Source organism: Rhincodon typus, chromosome 4 (genome assembly GCF_021869965.1).
Source record: "Rhincodon typus isolate 14 chromosome 4, sRhiTyp1.1, whole genome shotgun sequence".
Lineage (NCBI taxonomy): Eukaryota > Metazoa > Chordata > Chondrichthyes > Orectolobiformes > Rhincodontidae > Rhincodon > Rhincodon typus.
The window spans coordinates 31,512,373-31,534,197 of record NC_063335.1 but is presented as its reverse complement, the minus strand read 5'-3'; the positions used below and the strand labels follow the sequence as shown (position 1 = coordinate 31,534,197).

Sequence of the window (21,825 nt, the reverse complement as noted above, 5' to 3'; positions counted from 1 at the left end):
GACTGACTGAGTATTTGTCATGGGTAAACGTCAGGAACCAAGCTGCTCACAGAAACAAATACTTGTATTCATAGTCCCACATTAAAGACAGAAAATCCCCTTATAACACACGGCGTTATAAGCCAGAACAAATTCTAACCTGACATAGCAAAGCACCACACCCTAAGAAAGACAACAGGCAGGGAACCTTTGACATCATTGGCACGGAGACAAAAAATTGATCCTGGTCATCAGAACACACCAAGAAATAACAATGCTGTTAACTAAGAATTGCAAGTCAGTGTTCCAGAGCAAACTGATTGTATACCAGTTCCTTTCTTAACTATCATAATTTCACACTAGTACAAATTTTCACTAATTTAAAAAATTCTGAGAGACCTGTGCCAACACAATCATACCCAAAGCATTGAACTAAGGGTCCAAAATTGACTTAAAGATTAAAACATGAACTGCCTGCACTTAAACTTCTATCTTTTCTCCAGCTGAAAGCTAATACTAGAGGTTCATGGACATGCCTGTTGAGTACTTCACAACACAACACCTCCCTGCTCTTCCTGAACTGGGATTAGGTTTAATGTCACAGTTCCAGAGAGTTTTGTTCTTTGCTCTCATGCTGTCTACTGTCATCAACACATTGTCTGGTGTGTTGCATTTCTGCCATTACAATTGTGCCAGTAACTGGGACTGTGGCTTCAGTTCAGGTGTAGCTACAGGTAGCATTCCGTATGAACCAATCTGACATTGTGAACATTTCTCAGGAGTTCCTGAAACTCTTTTGTCTTTTCTCAGATTTCTCAGTCAACCTGAGGCCTTGCTGATTCCTGTGTCGAGATCTCTGGGCCAAGCTTTCCCATCAGTGCACCAGGTTACAGGGCCTGAAATCAAAAATGGTGCGTAGGATCTTAGCCACAACACTCGAGCAGATGAAAAAGAAAATCAAAATAACAGCCAGCAGCTCATGCCTGACTTGCACCACACCAACAATAAATCCCATTCACATTATGTTTTGGAAAAGTAAAAAGTGTCTGTAGATCCCCAAAATTTGAGATACATTAGATGTAGCAGAAAGAGCTACAGATGTGATGCCCTTTCCTGCTCAGAAACAATTCATGATTGGAATGATCAAGTACGTGGACCCTCGTGCACTGAAAATTGTGATTTACTTCCATTTACTGGAATCCTAAATAAACGAATGCTGAAATAAAACTGACAGTGAAGCATTGGAAAAGAGCAGCAGTATCAATGGGAACCTTCTCTCACTAATCAACGTGGACATCATAGGACCCTGCTCACAATTAGACTGCAATAAGGAACATATCTGGATCTGCTGCCAATTAAAATGAGGCTAACGCTATCCCCCAGACAGGAAAAATTCCACAAAAATTGAACAAAAGTTCCCTTAATCAATCTTAAACAGAGTCAACAACTCCGATTTAAATTGTACCTACTGCCCATATCCTACTTTTGAGAACACTGTTTTATGACCAGATCAGACCAGCTGACCTATACCTAGAGAAACAAACCAGGGTGGTACAGACTTTCGCTGCCCTACTAGAAAGATATTCAATCCACAACCATACCCAAAGTCATGGAGAAGCTGCTGTTTTGATGTTTTACACAGACAGGGCCAAGATGACACATGAAACAAATACTATATAGCTACACAGACAGATAGTATTTAAAGCACATAACAGACAATTCAGCCCCCAACAAATTAATTCCAGCGTTTATGCTCCATAAAGGTCACCTACATTTTTCCATCTGACTTCATCAACACATCCTTCTATTTTTTTTCCTCCCTCATTTTTATCCAACATCCTCCAAAATGCATAAGTTAATGTTGGATTAAGACTGATCAATATTAGCTCATTCCAAACAGCCGGATGGGGATTCGTGGGGCTATGGGAGCAGTACAATCATAAGAAACAGGAGTAGGCCATTCAGCCCCTCAGGCCTGCTCCATCATTCAATAAGATCACGGCTCACCCAACATTCTTCAAGTCCACTTTCCTGCCCTTTCCCCACAACCCTTGATTTCCCAACTGCTCAAGAATCTATCTATCTCAGCCCTAATGTAGAGGTGCCGGTGTTGGACTGGGGTGGACAAAGTCAGAAGTCGCCCAACACCAGGTTATAGTCCAACAGGTTCATTTGAAATCACAAGCTTTCAGAGCACTGCTCCTTCATCAAGTGAAGTTACTCCTCAGCTTTAAATATATACCTACTGGTCTCTTGTGGCAAGGAGTTCCAAAGACTCGCAACCTTCTGAGAGATGGAATTCCTCCTCATCTCAGCCTTAAATTGGCACTCCTTTATTCTGAGACTATGGCCTTTGGTCTTAGACTCTCCTCTGAGGAGTTAATCATAGAGGTGTACTTACGACAAGCAAAGGAAGTAGTCCTGCTCTTAAGAAATCAATTCTAATTTATGTTTGTTGGGTCTTCTAGCCTTTACTGACTGTGGAAGAGATAAGACCTTTACAGCAGATAGATACAGCCCTTAAGGGGACTCACTGCATCAACATTATCAATGTTTTAATATAGTTCCTCAGAGATCAAATACAGGTTCACAGTTTTCACCTTTTGGAGAACTTCTATTACTCTGAGTTTAAATAATTTGTTTTATTTAAGTATTTTAATGCAAAATAATACTTTAATATCTTCAGTGGTTCATATGTGAGCATGAATTACAACAACTATTTGTTCCTGGTGCAACAATTATTCTGGTGCAAAAATAAAAGAGGAAGAAGTGACTCAGTCATGACTTACAAAAGAAATTAGGGATAGCATTAGATCCAAAGAGGAACAATATAAAATTACCAGAAAAAGTAGCAATCCTAAGGATCAGGAGCTGGTTCTGTCTTCACGAAAGAGGACGCAAATAACCTCGCAGAAATATTAGAGAACCAAGTTCCTAGTGAGAGCGTGGATTAGAAGGAAGTAAATAAGAAAATGGAGGTGGGAAAATTAATGGGATTAAAGGCTGACAAATCCCCAGGGCCTGATAATCTGTATTCCAGAATACTCATGGAAGTGGCCCTGGAAATATTGGATACATTGTTGGTCATCTTCCAAACTTTTAATAGACTATGGAGGAATTCCTACAGATTGGACAGTGGCAAATGTAACCCCACTATTTAAACAGGGAGGGAGAGAACAAACAGAAAATTACAGACCAGTTGGCATCAGCAGTGGGGAAAACACAACAGTCTATTATAAAAGATATGATAACAGAACATTTGGAAAGCATCGACAGGATTGAACAAAGCCAGAATGTTTTTTCTCAATACATTTGTGGGATGTGGGTGTTGCTGGCTGGGCCAGCATTTCTTACCCATCCTTAGTTGCCCTTGAGAAGGTGGTGGTGAGCTGCCTTCTTGAACTGCTGCAGTCCACCTACTGTGTGTTGACCCACAAGGCCATTAGAGAGGGAATTCCAGGGTTTTGACCCAGTGACAGTGAAGGAACTGCAATATATTTCTAAGGCTGGATTGTGAGTGGCTTGGAGGGGAACTTGGAGGTGGTGGTGTTCCCATATGTCTGCTGCTCTTGTCCTTCTAGATGGAAATGGTTGTGGGTTTGGAAGGTGCTGTCTGAGGATCTTCGGTGAATTTCTGCAGTGCATCTTGTAGATAGTACACACTGCTACTGAGTGTCGGTGGTGGAGGGAGTGGATGCTTGTCGGTGTAGTGCCAATCAAGTGGGCTGCTTTGTCCTGGATGGTGTCAAGCTTCTTGAGTGTTGTTGGGGCTGCAGGCAAGTGGGGACTATTCCATCACACTCCTGACTTGTGCCTTGTAGATGGTGGACAGGCTTTGAGGAGTCAGGAGGTGAGTTGCTTGCCACAGTATTCCTAACTTCTGACCTGCTCTTGTAGTCAATGTGTTTATGTGGTGAGTCCAGTTGAGTTTCTGGTCAATGATAACTCCCAGGATGTTGATAGTAGAGAATTTAGTGATGGTAACACCATTGAAAGTCAAAGGGTGGTGGTTAGATTGTCTCTTGTTGGTGATGGTCATAGCCTGGCATTTGTGTGGCGTGAATGTCACTTGCCCCGTGTCGGCCCAAGCCTGGATGTTGGCCAGATCTTGTTACATTTGAACATGGAATGCTTCAGTATCTGAGGGGTTACAAATGGTGCTGAACATTGTGCAATCATTGGTGAACATCCCCACTTCTGACCATATGATGGAGGGAAGATCATTGATGAAGCAGCTGAAGATGGTTGGGCCAAGGACAGTACCCTGAGGAACTCCTGCAGAGATGTCCTGGAGCTGAGATGATTGACTTTCAACTGCCACAACCATCTTCCTATGTGCCGGTATAACTCCAATCAGAGGAGAGTTTGGCCCCCAATACCCATTGATTCCAGTTTTGCTCGGGCTCCTCAATGCCAAACTTAGTCGAATGTAGCCTTGAAGTCAAGGGCTGTCACTCTCACCTCACCTCTGGAATTCAGCTCTTTTATCCCATTTGAACCAAGGCTGTAATGAGGTCAGGAGCTGAGTGGCTCTGGCGGAACCCAAACTGGGCGTCACTGAGCAGGTTATTGCCGAGCAGGTACTGCTTGATAGCACTGTCAGTGACACCTTCCATCACTTTACTGATGATTGAGAGTAGACTGATGGGGCTGTAATTGGCTGGGCTGGGTTTGTCCTGCTTTTTGTGTACAGGACATACTTGGGCAAGTTTCCACATTGTCAGTAGATGCCAGTGTTGTAACTGTACTGGAACAAAAACAAAGTTGCTGGAAAAGCTCAGCAAGTCTGGCAGCAACTGTGGAGGAGAAAACAGAGTTAACGTTTCGGGTCCGGTGACCCTTCCTCAGTACTGGAACAGCTTGGCTAGGGGAGCGGAAAGCCTAGAGCATAAGTCTTCAGTACTATTGCCGGAATGCTGTCAGCGCCCATAGCCTTTTCATTATCCAGTGTCTCCAACAGTTTGTTGATATCACATGGAGTGAATTGAATTGGCTGAAGACTGGTATCTGTAATGCTGGGGACCAATGGAGGAGACCGAGATGGATCATCCACTTGGCACTTTTGGCTGAAGATTGCTGCAAAAGCTTTAGTCTTATCTTTTGAACTGATGTGCTGGGCTCTTCCATCATTGAGGATGGCGATATTTGTGGAGCCTCCTCCCCCAGTGAGTTGTTTCATTGTTCACTGCCATTCGCGACTGGATGTGGCAGGGCTGCAGAGCTTAGATCTGATCCGTTGCCTGTGGGAGCGCTTAGCTCTGTCAATCACTTGCTGCTTTCGCTGTTTGGTGTGCAAGTAGTCCTGTTTGGTGGCTTCACCAGGTTTACACCTCATCTTCAGGTATGCCTGGTGCTGCTCCTGGCATTCCCTCCTGCACTCTCCATTGAACCAGAGTTGATCCCCTGGCTCGTTGGTAATGGTTGAGTGGGGGATATGCCGGGCCATGAGGTTACAGATTGTGCTAGAGTACAATTCAGCTGCTGTTGATGGCCCACAGCGCCTCATGGATGCTCAATCTTGAGTTGCTAGATCTGTGTGAAGTCTGTCCCATTTAACATGGTGATAGTGCCACACAACATGATGGAGGGTATTCTCGATGTGAAGGTGGGACTTCGTCTCCACAAGGACTGTGCGATGGTCACTCTTACCGATATTGTCATGGACAGATGCAACTGCAGCTGGCAGATTAGTAAGGATGGGGTCAAGTATGTTTTTCCCTCTTGTTGGTTCCCTCATCACCTGCCACAGACCCAGTCGAGAAGCTATGTCCTTTACGAACCGACCAGCTCAATCAGTAGTACTGCTGCCGAGCCATTCTTGGTGGTGGACATTGAAATCACCCACCCAGAGAACATTTTGTGCCCTTGTAATCCTCACTGCTTCCTCTAAGTGTTGTTCAACATGGAGGAGTACTGATTCATCAGCTGAAGGAGGACGCTACATGGTAACCAGCAGGAGGTTTCCTTGCCCACGTTTAACCTGAAGCCATCAGACTTCATGGGGTCCAGAGTCAATATTGAGGTCTCCCACAGCAACACCCTCCTGAATGTATACCACTGTGCTGGGTCTGTCCTGCTGTTGGGACAGGACATATCCAGGGATGGTGATGGTGATGTCTGTAAGGTATGATCCTGTGAGTATGACTATGTCAGGCTGTAACTTGACGAGTCTGTGAGACAGCTCTCCCCATTTTGGCACTAGCCCTCAGATGTTAGTGAGGAAGACTTTGCAGAATTGACCGGCTATTTCTGTCGTTGTCTTTAGTGATGCCTACGTGGATGCCAGGTGATCCATCCGGTTTCATTTCTTTGACACTTTGTAGAGATTGGTACAACTGAATGGCTTGCTAGGTCATTTCAGAGGGCAATTGAGAGTCAACCACATTGCTATAGATCTGGAGTCACGTGTAGGCCAAACTAGGTGATGATGGCAGGTTTCCTTCCCTGAACGGCATTAGTGAACCAGATGGGTCTTTCTGACATTCGGCAATCAACAATGGTTTCATGGTGATCATTAGATTCTTAATTCCAGAGTTTTTTTCTTAATTGAATTCAAATTCCACCACACTGCCATGGTGGGATTCGAACCCGGATCTCAGGGACATTAGCTGGGTTTCTGGATTAATAGTCTAGTGATAATACCACGAGGCCATCGCCTACCCTTATAAAAGGCAAATCATTCTAAACAAATCTACCGGGTTTTTGAGGATGTACCTCATAGAATAGACAAGGGAGAATGAGTTGTATTTGGATTTTCAGAAGGTTCCTCATAAAGATGTTAGTGGACAAAGTTAAAGCAAATGAGATTGAGGGTAATGTCCTGGCATGCATGGAGAATTGGTTGACAAATAGGAAACAGTGTGGGAATGAATGGGTCTTTTTCGGAGTGGCAGGCAATGTACGGCAAAGATCAGCACTTGGCTCCCAGCTATTGCGAATACATATAAATGACCCAGATGAGGGAACCAAATTGAACATTTTTCAGTTTGCTGGCAGGATTGTGAGTCATGAGGAAGATGTAAGGAGGCTTCAAGGTGATGTAGACAAGTTGAGTGAGTGGACAAACACATAGCAGTGTAACATGGCTAAATGTGAAGTTATACATTTCAATGAGAAAAACAGAAAGGTAGAATATTATTTAAATGGTGATATATTGGAAAGTGTGGGTGTACAATGGGATCTGGGTGTCCTTGTGCACCAACCAGTCAAAATAAATAGGGAGGTGCAACAAGCAATGGGGAAAGTAAATGGTATATTGGCCTTCAGTGCAAGACGATTTGAGTTTCGATGTAGAACTTGATGAGCCTTGATGAGCCCACACCTGGGGTATTATCTTCCTATCTAACAGAAGGGTTAGAGTTTCGGTTAGAAAGGACATACTTGTCTTCGATGGAGTACAGCAGAAATTCACTAAGCTGATACCAGGAATGGCAGAACCGTTCTATGGGACAGACTGGTTCAACTGGGCTGTATTCACTGGAGTTTAGAAGGATGACAGGGGATCTGATTGGACAGACTAGATCCAGGCAATTTTCACGAGTTGGGGAACCTAGAGCAGGGGTTGGGGGGAGGGGGGTCATATTTTCAGGATGTGGGGAAGACCACTTAGGTCTGAGGTAACAAAAGATTTCTTCACTCAAAGGGTAGTGAACCTGAAGAATTCTCTACCACAGAGGATGTGGAGGCCAGGTTATTGGATATTTTCAAGAAAGAGATAGTTGTTTTTAGATTTTAAAGGCATGAAGGGGAACGAGGAGAAAACAGGAACATGGCATTGAGAAACAGGATCAGCACTATCATATTGAATGGTGGAGCAGACTCGAGGAACCGGATGGCCTACTACTGCTCCAGTTTCTATGTTTTATATTAGAGGAACCTTTATAGAACAATGAGATATTGTCAATATTGCACCTAAGGTCCACACTGAAAAATGATACAATGTGAAGATTAGCAAGAGCTTGAAGGAAGAGGATGGATTGGTAGGCTCTCAAGTGCATCAATGTTGACATTAGTCTAAGCAATCTTGAGGAATTTGAAAACTTTTGAAGATACAATGCACTGAAGAGACAGAATCGAAAAGAACAGCTGTTTGTGTATGCCAGCCATTCTGTCTGGCTTGGATCAATACTCACTAAGTATCATGTTTTTGTTGTGTAACTAATATGTTATTTTCTTTCAAGTTCTGATTTAACTCAGCATATCCCACTATATTGCTTGCAATCAAACCTGATCAAATTTAATTTCTAGTATATTGAAAAGGATTTTACTGAGCAAAATTATAATACTGTATACAAATATACAAATTATACAAAAACAACTGCACCAAAGCATAACTTCAACAGTTATTTTTAAAGTACTTAAAATGATCAAAATAAAAACAAGTAATAAAAACCAAAAGAACTGCAGACACTGTAAATCAGGAACAAAAACAGAAATTGCTGGAAAAGCTCAGTAGGTCTGGCAGCATCTGTGAAGAGAAATCAGAGTTAATGTTTCGGGTCCAGTGACCCTTCCTCAGACCAGAGAAAGGGTCACCAGACCTGAAACATTAACTCCGATTTCTCTTCACAGATGCTGCCAGACCTGCTGAGCTTTTCCAGAAACTTCTGTTTGTGTTCCTAAAAACAAGTAATGTTCAACATAAGGGACTTGATGAGTACATAGTCCATAATTTACCGTCAAAATGGGAAGGTTTTTTAAAATTTATTCACAGGATGTGGTTTGCTCGCTAGGTCAGTATTTATTGAATAATTGCCCAGAGTGCAGTTGAGAGTCAGCGACATTGTAGCGGGTCTGGAGTCACATATAGGCCAACCCAGATGATGATGGCAGATTTCTTTCCCTAAAGAACATTAGATGGTCTCTCCAAAAAATTGATAATGGCTCCAAGGCCATTGTTAGGCTCTCAATTCCAGATTTTTATTGAATTCAAATTCCACCATAGAGGGATCTGAACCTGAGTCCACAGAACATGGTTGGGTCTCTGGATTAATATTATAGAATCCCTACAATGTAGAAGCAGGCCATTCAGCTCATCAAGCTCATACCAACCCTTCAAAGAGTATTCCATCCAGACCCACCCCCCTACTTTATCTTTCTAACCTTACGTATCCCATAGTTAGCCATTTAGCCCACATGTCCCTGGACACTATAGCACAGCCAATTCACATAACCTGCACATTTTTGGACTGTGGGAGCAAACCAGAGCAGACATGGGGGAGAACATGCAAACTCCACACCCACAGTCACCCAAGGGTGGGATTGAATCCAGGACCCTGGTGCTGTGAGGCAGCAGTGCTAACCACTGAGCTACTGTACCACCCTTAGTCTACTGTAAATACCATTAGGTCACCATTTCCCCATTATTTTGGCATTATTTATGCACAAATCACATTGCACCTTCAGACAAGGCCATAAACTTGGTTAATCATGAAAATCTGGAACCTGTGCAGCTGACTGAGATGTGTTCCTGCGCTGTTAAATCTCCCAAAACTGCAATCTGTTGTGTGGCTCCTTCGCTCAGTACTTTTACAATTCCTCTTTTTTTAACCAATTGTTTGGATAGGCTTTGACACACCTCCAGTGCAGGTGGACTTAAACCTGGATCTTCTAGCCCAGAGGCAGGGACATGACCACTGCACCATAAGCTCCTTCCCGTTACAGTTCTGTACGTAAAGCAGATGTGAATCAAACTCGCTACAGAAAGCGAGGGCCTATTTATTTCAGTCCACACGCCCCTTTTTTCTAATGCTGCGGTCAATGTACCATACAAACTTTTTGGCATTGAAAGCTAAATTTCATAACCATGGGGGCTCGCTAATTTTCGTCAGACAGAAGTAGTAAACCAAATGTTTTCTAATCATTCAGTTCAGGCATGTTATCAAACCAGGACGCCTGGCTCAGAGGCATAGACATTACCACGGCACCACAGGAACCCCGATACTATAAAGTGTCATTCCTTCACCTCTGAATTGTGTCCAAGCCGCAATTCTTCAAGCTGATTCGTGCGGGACTTTCTCTATTGGTTCCCTGTTTAGACGGTTTGAGGTGCCCAGAGGAAGGTGCAGTGCAGAGCACTGCAAGATCTTACAGACTGTTAATTAACTAGAATAGGTCGAAGGAACTTGCTGTGTAATGTTATGAAAAGTTGTGTAACTGAGTGAGAGACAGTCCGTGGGAGAGTTGGAGTCTGCCCCAAGTTTTACTTACGAGCAGGTTTAACAGCAGCGTTATTATTTACAGGAGAGAGAAAGTCTTGAGTGCGGTGACCCTTCTTCAGTTCTGAATCTCACCACAGATACTGCCAGACCTGCTCATTTTCTCCAGCAATTTCTGTTCCCTTCTGTTTCAGACTTGCAGCATGCATAGTTCTTTTCATTTTATTTTGTTTACAGTTCCTGAATGGGTACCCCAACTAGTTACCGAGATGTTAACAATTGGAAACATGGAAATGTGAAAATGTTACTTTCTGAGCGATGGAAAGCTGAGATTTAAACCCTCTCCACCTCCCCTCCCATTGCTGCTAAGTTTTTTTTTTGTTTTCTTGTGGCTAACTTTTTGCTGCTGGTGTGAGCGTGCCTTACCTTCAGCGCCAGCTCGATGTTGAAGTCGCGGGCTCTCAGAAACCTGAGCAGGAATTCATTGCGGAGACCGAGCGGCCAGTTTGCGCTGTGTTTCAATGCCCGTTCCCGCAGCTCCGCGATGCAGCGCAGCGTTGAGTCGGAGTAGAGTCGCTGCTCAGGCGGATCGTCGCCGCAGTGCCTGGGGTTCCCCTCCTGCTGATTACCCTCTGCTGACATGGCCCCTTCTCCGAGTCCTCTGTAACCGCACGGTCCACTCGGCCTCTCCTCCCTAAGATACTTTCAGCACCATGGCACCTCAAAGTTACTCCGGAACTTTACTTGTAGGCGGGACCCAGACGCCATCCATATGCCAACAACGCCGTATGTTGTTCTTTCATTGGACATGGCGAGGTGGGTTTAACTTATTATGTGCTGACAGCAGAAGTCGAGCTTCTTTTCAAATTAAACTCGAAAATCTCAGTCTGCACAGGGAATGTAGCAGTCAATGCAGTCGTATTCTTTCTCCAACTGCTTCATAGCATCTATTTCCTCTCTACAATTATCTGGTTTGGTTTAATCATTACAATCTCAACAGTGTGGAAGCAGGCTATTTTGTCCATCAAGTCTACACTGACCCTCCCACCCAGACCTACCCCCTTATCCCTGTAACCCTGTATTTCCCATGGATAATCCACATACACTGTAACCTACACATCCCTGGACACTATGGGCAATTTAACATGGCCAATCCACCTAGCCTGCACATCTTTAGACCGTGGGAAGAAACCAGAGCACCTGGAGGAAACCCATGCACACATGGGGAGAATGTGCAAACTCCACACAGACAGTTGACCAAGGGTGGGATTGAATCTGGGTCCCTGTGGCTGTGAGGCAGCAGTGCTATCCACTGAGCCAGCATGGCTGTTTCATCAGGGTTGTAAATATTAATTGATATGTATGGGGATCTAGCCCATGCACACGAACAACCATTCTCACCCTCCAAACGTGGCTCGACCAAAACACCTCGAGGAAACTTAGCCACCAACATTGCAAAAGCAAAGTCTATGTTTTCTTGGGCATCATAACGATATAGCTAAAAACCGAAAGAACTGCAGATGCTGTAAATCAGGAACAAAAATAAAGTTGCTGGAAAAACTCAGCAGGTCTGGCAACATCTGTGAAGGACAAAACAGAGTTAATGTTTTGAGTCCGGTGATCCTTCCTCAGAACTATGTAGCTACCTTCCCAAATGAGGTAAAATATCCTTCAACTCTGTGTTCAGTAAACATTGGCTCTGGGCAAATATCCTTTGGCAGATAAAGAACTGGAATTGGATCCAGACCATCTGTTCTTCCATGGTCATAAACAAAACCTTTCCTTTTTACCAGTTCAATCTCTTGTCTTTGAACCTTTCTGACTTAGTCTCTTGCTTACCTTCCTGCTTTTCCTATTTGAGCCCAGACTTCAACATTTTGTAAAGTTTTTTTTGATGTGCTCTTTCTTTCCCTTGTCTCCTCTTTCAAATTTGACTTTTTAGAATTACCTTTCTTGTACCAGCTAATTCTAACCTCATCATGTGAAGAACAGATTGGGAGTACATTGTGCTTGGTTTGGCATCCTGTGAGCTCTGAAGTCAACAAGGGTCAATGAGACAAGAAACATCTTTACTGTTGGGCAAGGGACACAGTGACTGGGATTGCAAGCCATGACATCGTAGCTCCCACACCCTCACACATAAGCTGAAAGATGTCCCTGTGGGAGATTTGAAGGGGAGAGGTGGAGGACTTCACCTGGCAGCTGCTTCACTCCAAGGCCACATGGAGTCTTTCTTGGGCCACCTCACATGAGGTAAGGATTACTAATGTGCATGGGAAGCGGAATTGTCAGGCTTGAGGGTAATCCTGAAGTCATACTTGCCTCCAAGCTTCTATGAAATTCATGGCAAGGAGCTGACCTCTCCACAGACACAGGAATGTGGAATCAAACGGAGTGTATGCTTCTTGTGGGCCTTGACCAGTTGCGTTATTACCCTCTGTGAGGGTGTAACATCGGGTTTGATGGAGAAGGCTGGCAGGGAAGAAGGGGCCGTTTACTAGGACTGAGCACTACCAATTACTATTTACACAAATTTGCTGCAGTCGTTCCATCAGCTATCTTTAGGTATGCAGCCAGTTAGAGTGCAGCCAGTGGGTTAGCCAGCCAACAAACCAGCAGTCGGTGGGAGCGTGTAGCAGTTGGTTGTTTGACAGTATCATGTTTAAAGGTCAGACTGCACACAAAGGACAGAGGAAGAGGTGCAGAAGAACTGGGCCTGTGGAGGAATACCTTTGCTGTGAGCAGAATGGTTGCACTGTATTATGGTGATGCCTGGCTTATGATACTCCTGCGGATAATGAAGGAACAGAGAATGGTACTCTTACCAATAGATAGGAGGAGAAGCCCAGCAAGCATCACAAAAAAAGGCATGGATGAAAGTGGCAGAAGATGTCCACATTTGTGGGGTGATCATATGAACATGGGTATATTGCCTGAAGCAATTCAATGCCTTGTGAAGTCTGGTTGGCAAGATAGCAAGGTAGCAATGATGTCCTTGAGATGTGGTGTGATATGGCTGATCCATGCAAAGGAAATGACCAAGGACATGCAAGCACCAGAGGACCACAAAAGACCACCTGCAATTACCAGGGGATTGGCAGCTTGTAGCTATCCTCCAAGTGGTCTATTGATGGTCGTTTAAAGTGGCACGCACCCTGACAGACACAGCTGGACTGTGATAAGAGTAACACTGTCTAATCATGTTGTTACAGGAGAAGCATGCTTGTAATACAAGGGAGCTGAGACACACAGGAAAGGGCAAATCCTTTATTGTTTCAATCTTGGAGGAAATAACAAAGAATGGATGAGTTGCACCGTGTCCAGAGAGCATAAGAAAAATTATGAATGTGAGCACCACACGTTCTGAGGAATATTACACCGGTGTCTCTGTGACTCATAATGGTCACAGGAAGCTACAGTTTGTGGACATGCCAGAGGATAAGGATAAATCCGGAAGTTATTAACAGCACTCATGCGTCAGCTGTAGCACTTGTGGTTATTGCTGATGAACCATCGGAGCCATGGGAGGAGGAGCTGCCATCTGAAGGGACAGTGTCACATCAGTCTGGCCTCATTGGTGTGCATTTGGAGTGGGTGGCACCAGCTGGTGAGCATGGTGTGTGTACATAGGAGCAACTGTGGTGGCAGCGATGACTCTGGTAATCTATGTCTCGCCTACGAATCACAAGGATATGGGCTCTGCTTGTACTCCAGGGCCTGAGGACAAAAATTAAGGCTGACACTCCAATGCACTGGAGAGGGAGTGCATGGCACTGTTGGAGATGCCTTCTTTCAGATGAGATAATAAACTGAGGACCATAGACCCGCTCCAGTTAATATTAGATTGCATAACACTTTTCAAGAAAAAGCAGTTATCCCTGATGTCCTGTTAATTATTTATTTATTGATTGATGACATTCCCCAGAGTAGTGGAGTCCAAACAGCATAAGTTTAAGGTGAGAGGGGAATGATTTAAAAGGGACCCAAGGGGTAACTTCTTTACGCAGAGGGTGGTGTATGAATGGAATGAGCTGCCAAAGGAAGTGGAGGAGTCTGATACAATTAGAACATTTAAAAGGCATCTAGATGGGTACATGAATAGGAAGGGTTTACAGGGATATGGGCCAAATGCTGGCAAATTGGACTAGATTAATTTAGGATATGTGGTTGGCATGGACAAGTTGGACTGAAGGGTCTGTTTCCACACTGTACAGCTTTATGACTCTATGGTTCTATCATCACATTGTAGTTTTTGGGAGTTTACAGTGCGTATATTGGATCTCATGTTTCCTACAATTCAACAAAAGTACTTCATATGCTGGAAACTGCTTTGAGGTGTCTGGTGGTCGTGATAAGTGTTATATGAATGCTCTTCTTCTTTGTTATTTCCAGACCAGCAAGTGCTAATGGGAGGAACTTCCAGGATTTTGACCAGTGGCAGTGAAAGAATTGCAATATAACTCCAAGGCAGAATATGAGGGGAACTTACATATGTTCCCATGTGTCTATTGTACTTGCCCTCCTAGGTGGTGGAGATTTGGAAAGTGCTACTGAAGATGATCAGCAAGTTGCTATACTGCATCTTGTGACTGGTGAATATCAGCTACCAACATGCTTTGACAGTAAAAAGAGAGAATGTTTAAGATGGTGAATGGGTTGCTGATGAAGCAGTCTGCTCTTATCCTCGATGCTATTGAGTTTTCTGAGTGTGTTTAAGTTTCACTGATTCTGGAAAGTGACAAATATTCCAACACAATTCTGAAACAGTCTTGGTGGACAGCTTTTGGGAATCAGGAAGTGTGCCATCTTTGCACATTGAAATTTATGATTGTGACTGTCCAGTCCTTTCTTCCTCAAATGTCTGCTGAACCTCCCGTCAAGTACATCAAATGTTTTGATTCAATTGCAAGTTACAGCAAAATTCCCACCCTCAGAACTATTCATGTAGCCAAAGTATTTATATGGCATTTCAGTCAATAGTAAGCCCAGGATGTTGCTGGCGGAAGATATGTGGTGGTAATGTAATTGACTATCAAGAAGTAATGTTTAGATTCTTTTATGTCAGAGATGGTCATTTCCTAGCATTTTCGTGGTACAAGTTTCAGTTGCTATTTATCAGTTCATGCCTGAATATTGTCCAAGTCTTGCTACATGGCAGAAAACAACAAATGCTGGAGGTCACACTGGGTCAGACCGCATCCATAGAGAGAGAGCAAGCCAATGCCTCAAGTCTAGATGACTCTTCATCAGAGCTTGCTGTCTCTCCATGCTTGCTGTCTGACCTGCTGTGATCTCCAGCATTTGTTGTTTTCAGTACAGGTACAACATCTGCAGTAATTTGTTTCCATATTGTTACATAGCAGCATGGATGGCTTCATTATCTGAAGAGTTGTACAGCAGTGAACATTTTGCGATCATCAGCATCAGTCTTATGTTAGAGGGAAGATTGTTGGTGAGACAACTGAAGATACTCAGCCTTCGACATAACCCTGAGGAACTCCTGCTACAATGTGCTGCAGCTGATTGTTCTCTAACAAGTACAACCATTTTGGTTTGTGTTGGGAATGACTCAAACCAGCAAAACATTTCCCGCTTGATTCCCACTTATTTCAATTTTACTACGATTCCTTGATGCTTCACTCAGTCAAATTTTGCCTTAATTACATACAAGGGTAGTCACAAATTTACTATAAGGTCATAGAGACATCGAGATGTACAGCACGGAAACAGACCTTCAGCCCAACACGTCTATGCTGTCCAGATATCCTATATAAATTTAGTTCCATTTGCCAGCATTTGGCCCATATCCCTCTAAACTCTTCATATTCATATATCCATCCAGCTGCCTTTAAATGCTGTAATTGTACCAGCCACCACCACTTCCTCTGGCAGCTCATTCCATACACACACCACCCTCTGCATGAAAATGTTGCTCCTTACGTTCCTTCTAAATCTTTCCCCTCCCACCTTAAACCTATGCCCTCCAGTTTCAGACTCACGTAAGCCAGGGAAAAAACCTTGTCTATTCACACTATCCATTGCCCCTGATGATTTTATAAACCTCTATAAGGTCACCCGTCAGCCTCCAATGCCTTTTCATCCTCTCCCTATAGCTCAAACCCTCCAACCCTGGCAACATCCTTGTAAATCTTTTCTGAACCCTTTCAAGTTTCACAACATCATTCCAAGAGCAGGGAGACCACAACTGAACACAGTATTCCAAAATAGCCTAACCAATGTCCTGTACAGCCACAACATGACCTTCCAACTCCTATACTCAATGCACCGACCAATAAAGGCAGGCATACCAAACAGCTTCCTCACTATCTACCTGGGATTCTACTTTGAAGGGGCTATGAACCTGCACTCCAAGGTCTCCTTGTTTAGCAATCCTCCCCAGGACCTTACCATTAGGTGCTTATGTCCTGCCCTGATTTGGTTTTCAACAATACAGCACTTCACATTTATCTAAATTAAACTCTATCTCACACTCCTAGGCCCATTGGCCCATCTGAGATTGAGAGAGTGAAGAGCATCAAGTTCCTCGGAGTGACGGTAACTGACAAACTGTCCTGGACTTCCCACGTAGATGCGACAGTCAAGAAGGCACAACAACGTCTCTTCATCCTCAGGCAGCTCAGGAAATTTGCCATGTCCATAATGTCCCTCACCAACTTCTACAGATGCCCCATTGAAAGCATACTGTCCAGGTGCATAACGGCCTGGAACGGCAACTGCTCTGCCCAGGAATGTAAGAAACTACAGAAGGTGTTGTGCACAGCCCAGACCATCATGGAAGTCAACCTTCCTTCCATGACTTACTGCCACAGAAAAGCGGCCAACAACATCACAGACCCATCGCACCCTGATAATGACCTCCCACAACCTCTTCTGTCAGGCAGGAGCCTGAACACACGCACAAGTAGGTTCAGGAACAGCTTCTTTCTGGGCGTTATCAGACTGTTGACTGGACTCTAGCCTCAAATAATGTAACCTGCAATGTAACCCGTATGCCTCTAAGTCTGAGGTTGCAGACTTGCTCACCGAGTCTGTGTATTTGATTGCAGACGTTTCATCACTCTGCTAGGTAACATCGTCAGTGCACCTCTAGTGAAATGTCAGTGTTCTGTCCTGCTCGTCCTCGGTCAGAACATTATTTAAACAGGCCACAACACATTGCAGTAACTTGGAACTGCGTAAAGTAGAACAGGAGCGCTTATATGAAGTTTTTAAAAGGAATGGATACCCAAAAAGCACAATCCGCCATTACCTCTGTGACAGACCACAACAAGAAGACACAACATGGCCAGACACGATAGTCACCCAACCGTACATCAGAGACATATCAGAGATGACCACAAGACTACTCAGACCCCTAGCTATCAGGGTAGCCCACAAACCAACAACCACCCAATGACAGCTACTGATGAACGTAAACGATCCCATACCCACAACCAATAAAACTAATGTAATATACAAAATACTATGCAAGGGCTGTGAGAAAGATTACATAGGCCAAACTGGAAGAAAACTGACAATAAGGATACACAAACACCAACTAGCCACCAAGAGACATGATCAATTCTCACTGGTCTCAATACACACGGACAAAGAAGGACACGAATTCAACTGGGACAAAACATCCATAATAGCACAAGCCAAACAGAGACGTGCCAGGGAATTCCTGGAGCCTGGCATTCCAACCAGAACTCTGTCAACAAACACATTGAATGGACCTGATATACAAACCAGTGAAAAACAGAACCGGAAGTGATGCCAACCACCCCAGCAAACTGAGGCATATAAATAACAAGTGGGACACAACACTAACGCTTCACCGGAGGTGCACTGACAATGTTGCCTATCAGGGTGATGAAACATCTGCAATCAAACACACCGTCTTGGAGAGCAAGTCTACAACATCATTCACAACCCGAGCTGCAAATCTTCTAATAAACTTTGCCTCTAAGTCTTTTTGATCTGTACATCCTTTGCTTGTTATGATCTGCCTGTACCGCTCATAAACAAACTTTTCACTGTATTTCAGTACATGTGACAATTGATCAACCAAACAATTAATCAATCTGATCAAGGTCCCATTGTACTCTGAACATTGTACATTTTTGGCTGTCCACAGTTTTGGTGTCATCTGCAAACTTACTAACCATACCTCTTATGTTCACATCCAAATCATTTATATAAATGACAAAAAGCAGTGGACCCAGCACCAATCCTTGTGACATACCGCTGGTCAGAGGTCTCCAGTCTGGAAAGCAACCCTCTGCCACCACCCTCTGTTTTCCAGCTTTGATCTAGCTCTGTATCCAAATGGTTAGTTCTTCCTGCACATCTATCTTCAAGCCCAGTGCTGCAAGGCCAGTAATATTCCACAGAAATCCTCAGGCATGGATACAAGGGAGAATGGCTGTTTGTCTGATGATGGGTGTCCTTTAATTGTTGCTGTTGTGTTATTTTTTGAGCATTATTCTTATTTAGGTTTGCTTATATTAAAATTGATTTTGTTGCTATTGAGCTTAAATTTTAGCTTGAAGTCAATTTAAACTACACAAGATTACAAAGGAACACGCACAAAAAAGGCCATTCAGCCTGACCAATCAATGCCAGCATTTATGTATCATTTGGCTTCCTCCCAGAGAGTCAGAGAGTCATACAAATTGGAAACAGACCTTTCGGTCCAAGCAGTTCATGACGACCATAATCCCAGACTAAACATTCCCACTTGCCTGCTCCTGGCCCGTATCCCTCCAAACCTTTCCTATTCATGTACTTATCCAAAAGTCTTTTAAACGTTGCAATTGTATCTACATCCACCACTTCCTCAGGAAGTTCAGTCCACACATGAACCACCCTCTGTGTAAAAAATCTTTTCGAAATTCATCATTGTAACCATCAAATCCTTTCTTCCTCAAATATCTGTCAAACTTCCTATCAAATACATCAAACTATTTGATCCAATCACTCTCTCAGCAAGGGCAGAAGATGTTTTTGGACACCACCAACTTCACATTCCCATCCAAACATAGACCTTCCTGACTTACAATTATATCATCATTCCTTCACTGTCACTGGGTTAATATCCTGGAATTCTCTTCCTAATAGCATCAGGGTATGACTGTCCACCTCAAGGACTGCAGCAAGTCAAGAATACAGCACATCATCGTCTTCTCCAGGCTAACAGGGATGGGCATTCAAGTTTGGCTCAGTCAGTGATGCCTTTACACCATGAGCAAATAAAAAAAAAACAATAGTCACCAAGAAATCCAGTAGGGAATTCAGAATAAATATTTTTACCCAATGAGTGTAAAAGTGTGGAACTTGCTAGCTCTTATAAGTGATAGAGATCACAGGTTTGGAAGACACTGTCAGAGGTGCAATGGTGAGTAACTATAGCGCATCTTGTAGATGGTACATAGCTGCTGCTGTGCATCAGTGGTGAAGAGAGTGCAAGTTGAAGGGGTGGATGGAATGTCAATCAAGCAGGCTGTTTTGTCCTGATGGCATCTTAAATATTGTCAGAGCTGCACTGATCCAGGCAAGTGGGCAGTATTCATCGACTCCTGACTTGTGCCTGGTAGAGGATGGACGTACAATGGGTAAACCTATAGAAATACCTACAATGAATAACTCACATCATGAAAGGGGTCCCCACTGAAACTGAGGTGGGAAGGCCCTAAATGGGAATCCCGATGGCTGGCTGTAGAAAGTTAATTAAGCTAATTGATGAGCTACTTAAAGCCAATTGTAACAAAAGAATTAGTGGCACCTCAAGAATACCTCAGCCGACAGCCATCCTAGTCTGAAAACATCTGATCTCGGAAGCTAAGGCAGACCTGGGCTTGGTTAACACTTGGATAGGAGACCACGTAGGAATACCAGGTGCAGCAGGCTAGGCTCTTGTAGTGCAGTGGTAGTGTCCCTACTTCTGGGTCAGGAGGCCCAGGTTCAAGTTCAACCAGCTGCAGGGGTGTGTAATAAAATCTCTTGTGAGGTGGAAAAAGAAAATGGAATTTGCACGGCTTTCCTGTGGTTCTGTAAACTCTGTTGGGTTTGCCTGATGCCTAATTTCGAGGGGAGAGAGGGTTGCAGAGGAAGGGAAGCCTTATATCAAGCATTCAGTACCCGATTAAGGTTCTGAAATTTAGCCCGAACCAATTTCATCACCACCAAATTGAGGAACCATCAAGGAGAAAAATAGGGATTTCCAGAACATGACTTAAATAAATTCCCTCTACATTTCGTTAGAAATAAAACAATGCTAAATCACAATTATATTCTTAAATCCTTAAGATGGAAATGCTAGATAGGAACCAAAACACCAATGTTTAAATAAAAACAAAATCAAATTCATCTTGGTATGCATATGCTGCTTAGAGAATCTAATTGATTATCCTTCAACCATTCCCTGACTTCTTGATCTCAAAACTGTGTATGCAATTTAATTAAAAGAAATTTCACATCTGAATGCAATTATTACTGCTGTGTGTAAATGGATGCACCACCTGAAACCACACCCATTTTGTAACTGATAATTACAGTACATGTTGTGATAACTCACGAAACACATGCATAATCACTAATACTAGACTAATTATTGACTTTATATCATGCTTAACTCTCCACCCTAATTTTATCTAATTCTGATGACTGGCACTGCAAATTTTCGATGCAAACATATCAAAATAACAAATATCTAAAAATAGTAATCCATGAAACACCAGTAGGAATTGTATCTTGACTCAACCAGTTTGTAACATCAGCTATAATTTCCTTTTTAGTATTGTTTCCAAACATGCAAATGTCGCCATTTTAAATTTCATATTCAAAACTGCGCACTGAAAATTCCTGCCATAAATGCCACAGCTTCAGTATAGCAACAGCATTATTCTGAATGATTCATATAAACCTACAGGTAAGTTAATCATAATTGATATCCTGTTTTCTAATATCTAAAAAAAGTGTTGCAACTTTAGTTTCATTGTTCAACCAGAAAATTACTCAATAACAAAGTGCTTGGAGTGCACTGACTGTTGCTATTGTTATGCATACCTCTGGTAGCTACAACTGATTAATGCCAGAAACCTACATATCACGTAAGTCGGTTAGCTCAGCTGGCTGGATGACAGTTTTGCAATGCAGAGTAATGGCAACAGTGTTCAATTGCCACACTGGCTGGGGTTACCATGAAGGATTTTCCTTCTCAACCTCTCCCCTCACCTGAGGCATGGAGACTCTCAGGTTAAACCGCCACCAGTCAACTCTCTCTAATGAGAGAGCAGCCCTATGGTCTGGTAGGATTATGGTGACTTTTTCAACCTATCTGCATTGTGCTTTGAAATGTGTACAAATCAACAGCTAAGAACTATTTATTCAATACAATATTTGGTCAGTTTTAGCCATAGCTATTGGAACCAGTGAAATGTGAGCAAAATGGCAATTTTGTCTGCATGAATCATAGAAAGATACACCACAGAAAGGTGATATTTGCCCCATCCAGCGATACTGGTTTTTGAGAAATCTATCTAATTAGATCCAGTTGCCCCCTATTTTTTGCTCACATCCTGCAAATTGTTACTTGCAGATATTTATTAATACATACGAACAGACAAAGAAGGAGCAACAGTAGGATATGCAGCTCTTCAAGTCAGCACTGTCATTCAATAACGTCATT

At 43.2% G+C, this 21,825-nt stretch overlaps 1 protein-coding gene across 1 annotated transcript in view; it reads right to left on the bottom strand.

Moving 5' to 3' along the window:
- The window catches only part of ttpa (tocopherol (alpha) transfer protein), a 30,783-nt gene extending 19,922 nt beyond the window's left edge, over window positions 1-10,861 (bottom strand). Inside the window, exon 1 of the mRNA XM_020521059.2 lies at window positions 10,563-10,861. Coding sequence (XP_020376648.1) covers window positions 10,563-10,778 — 216 coding nt within the window. The 5' untranslated portion in view covers window positions 10,779-10,861. The remainder of the gene's footprint in view (window positions 1-10,562) is intronic.
- Window positions 10,862-21,825: the final 10,964 nt, after the last annotated feature.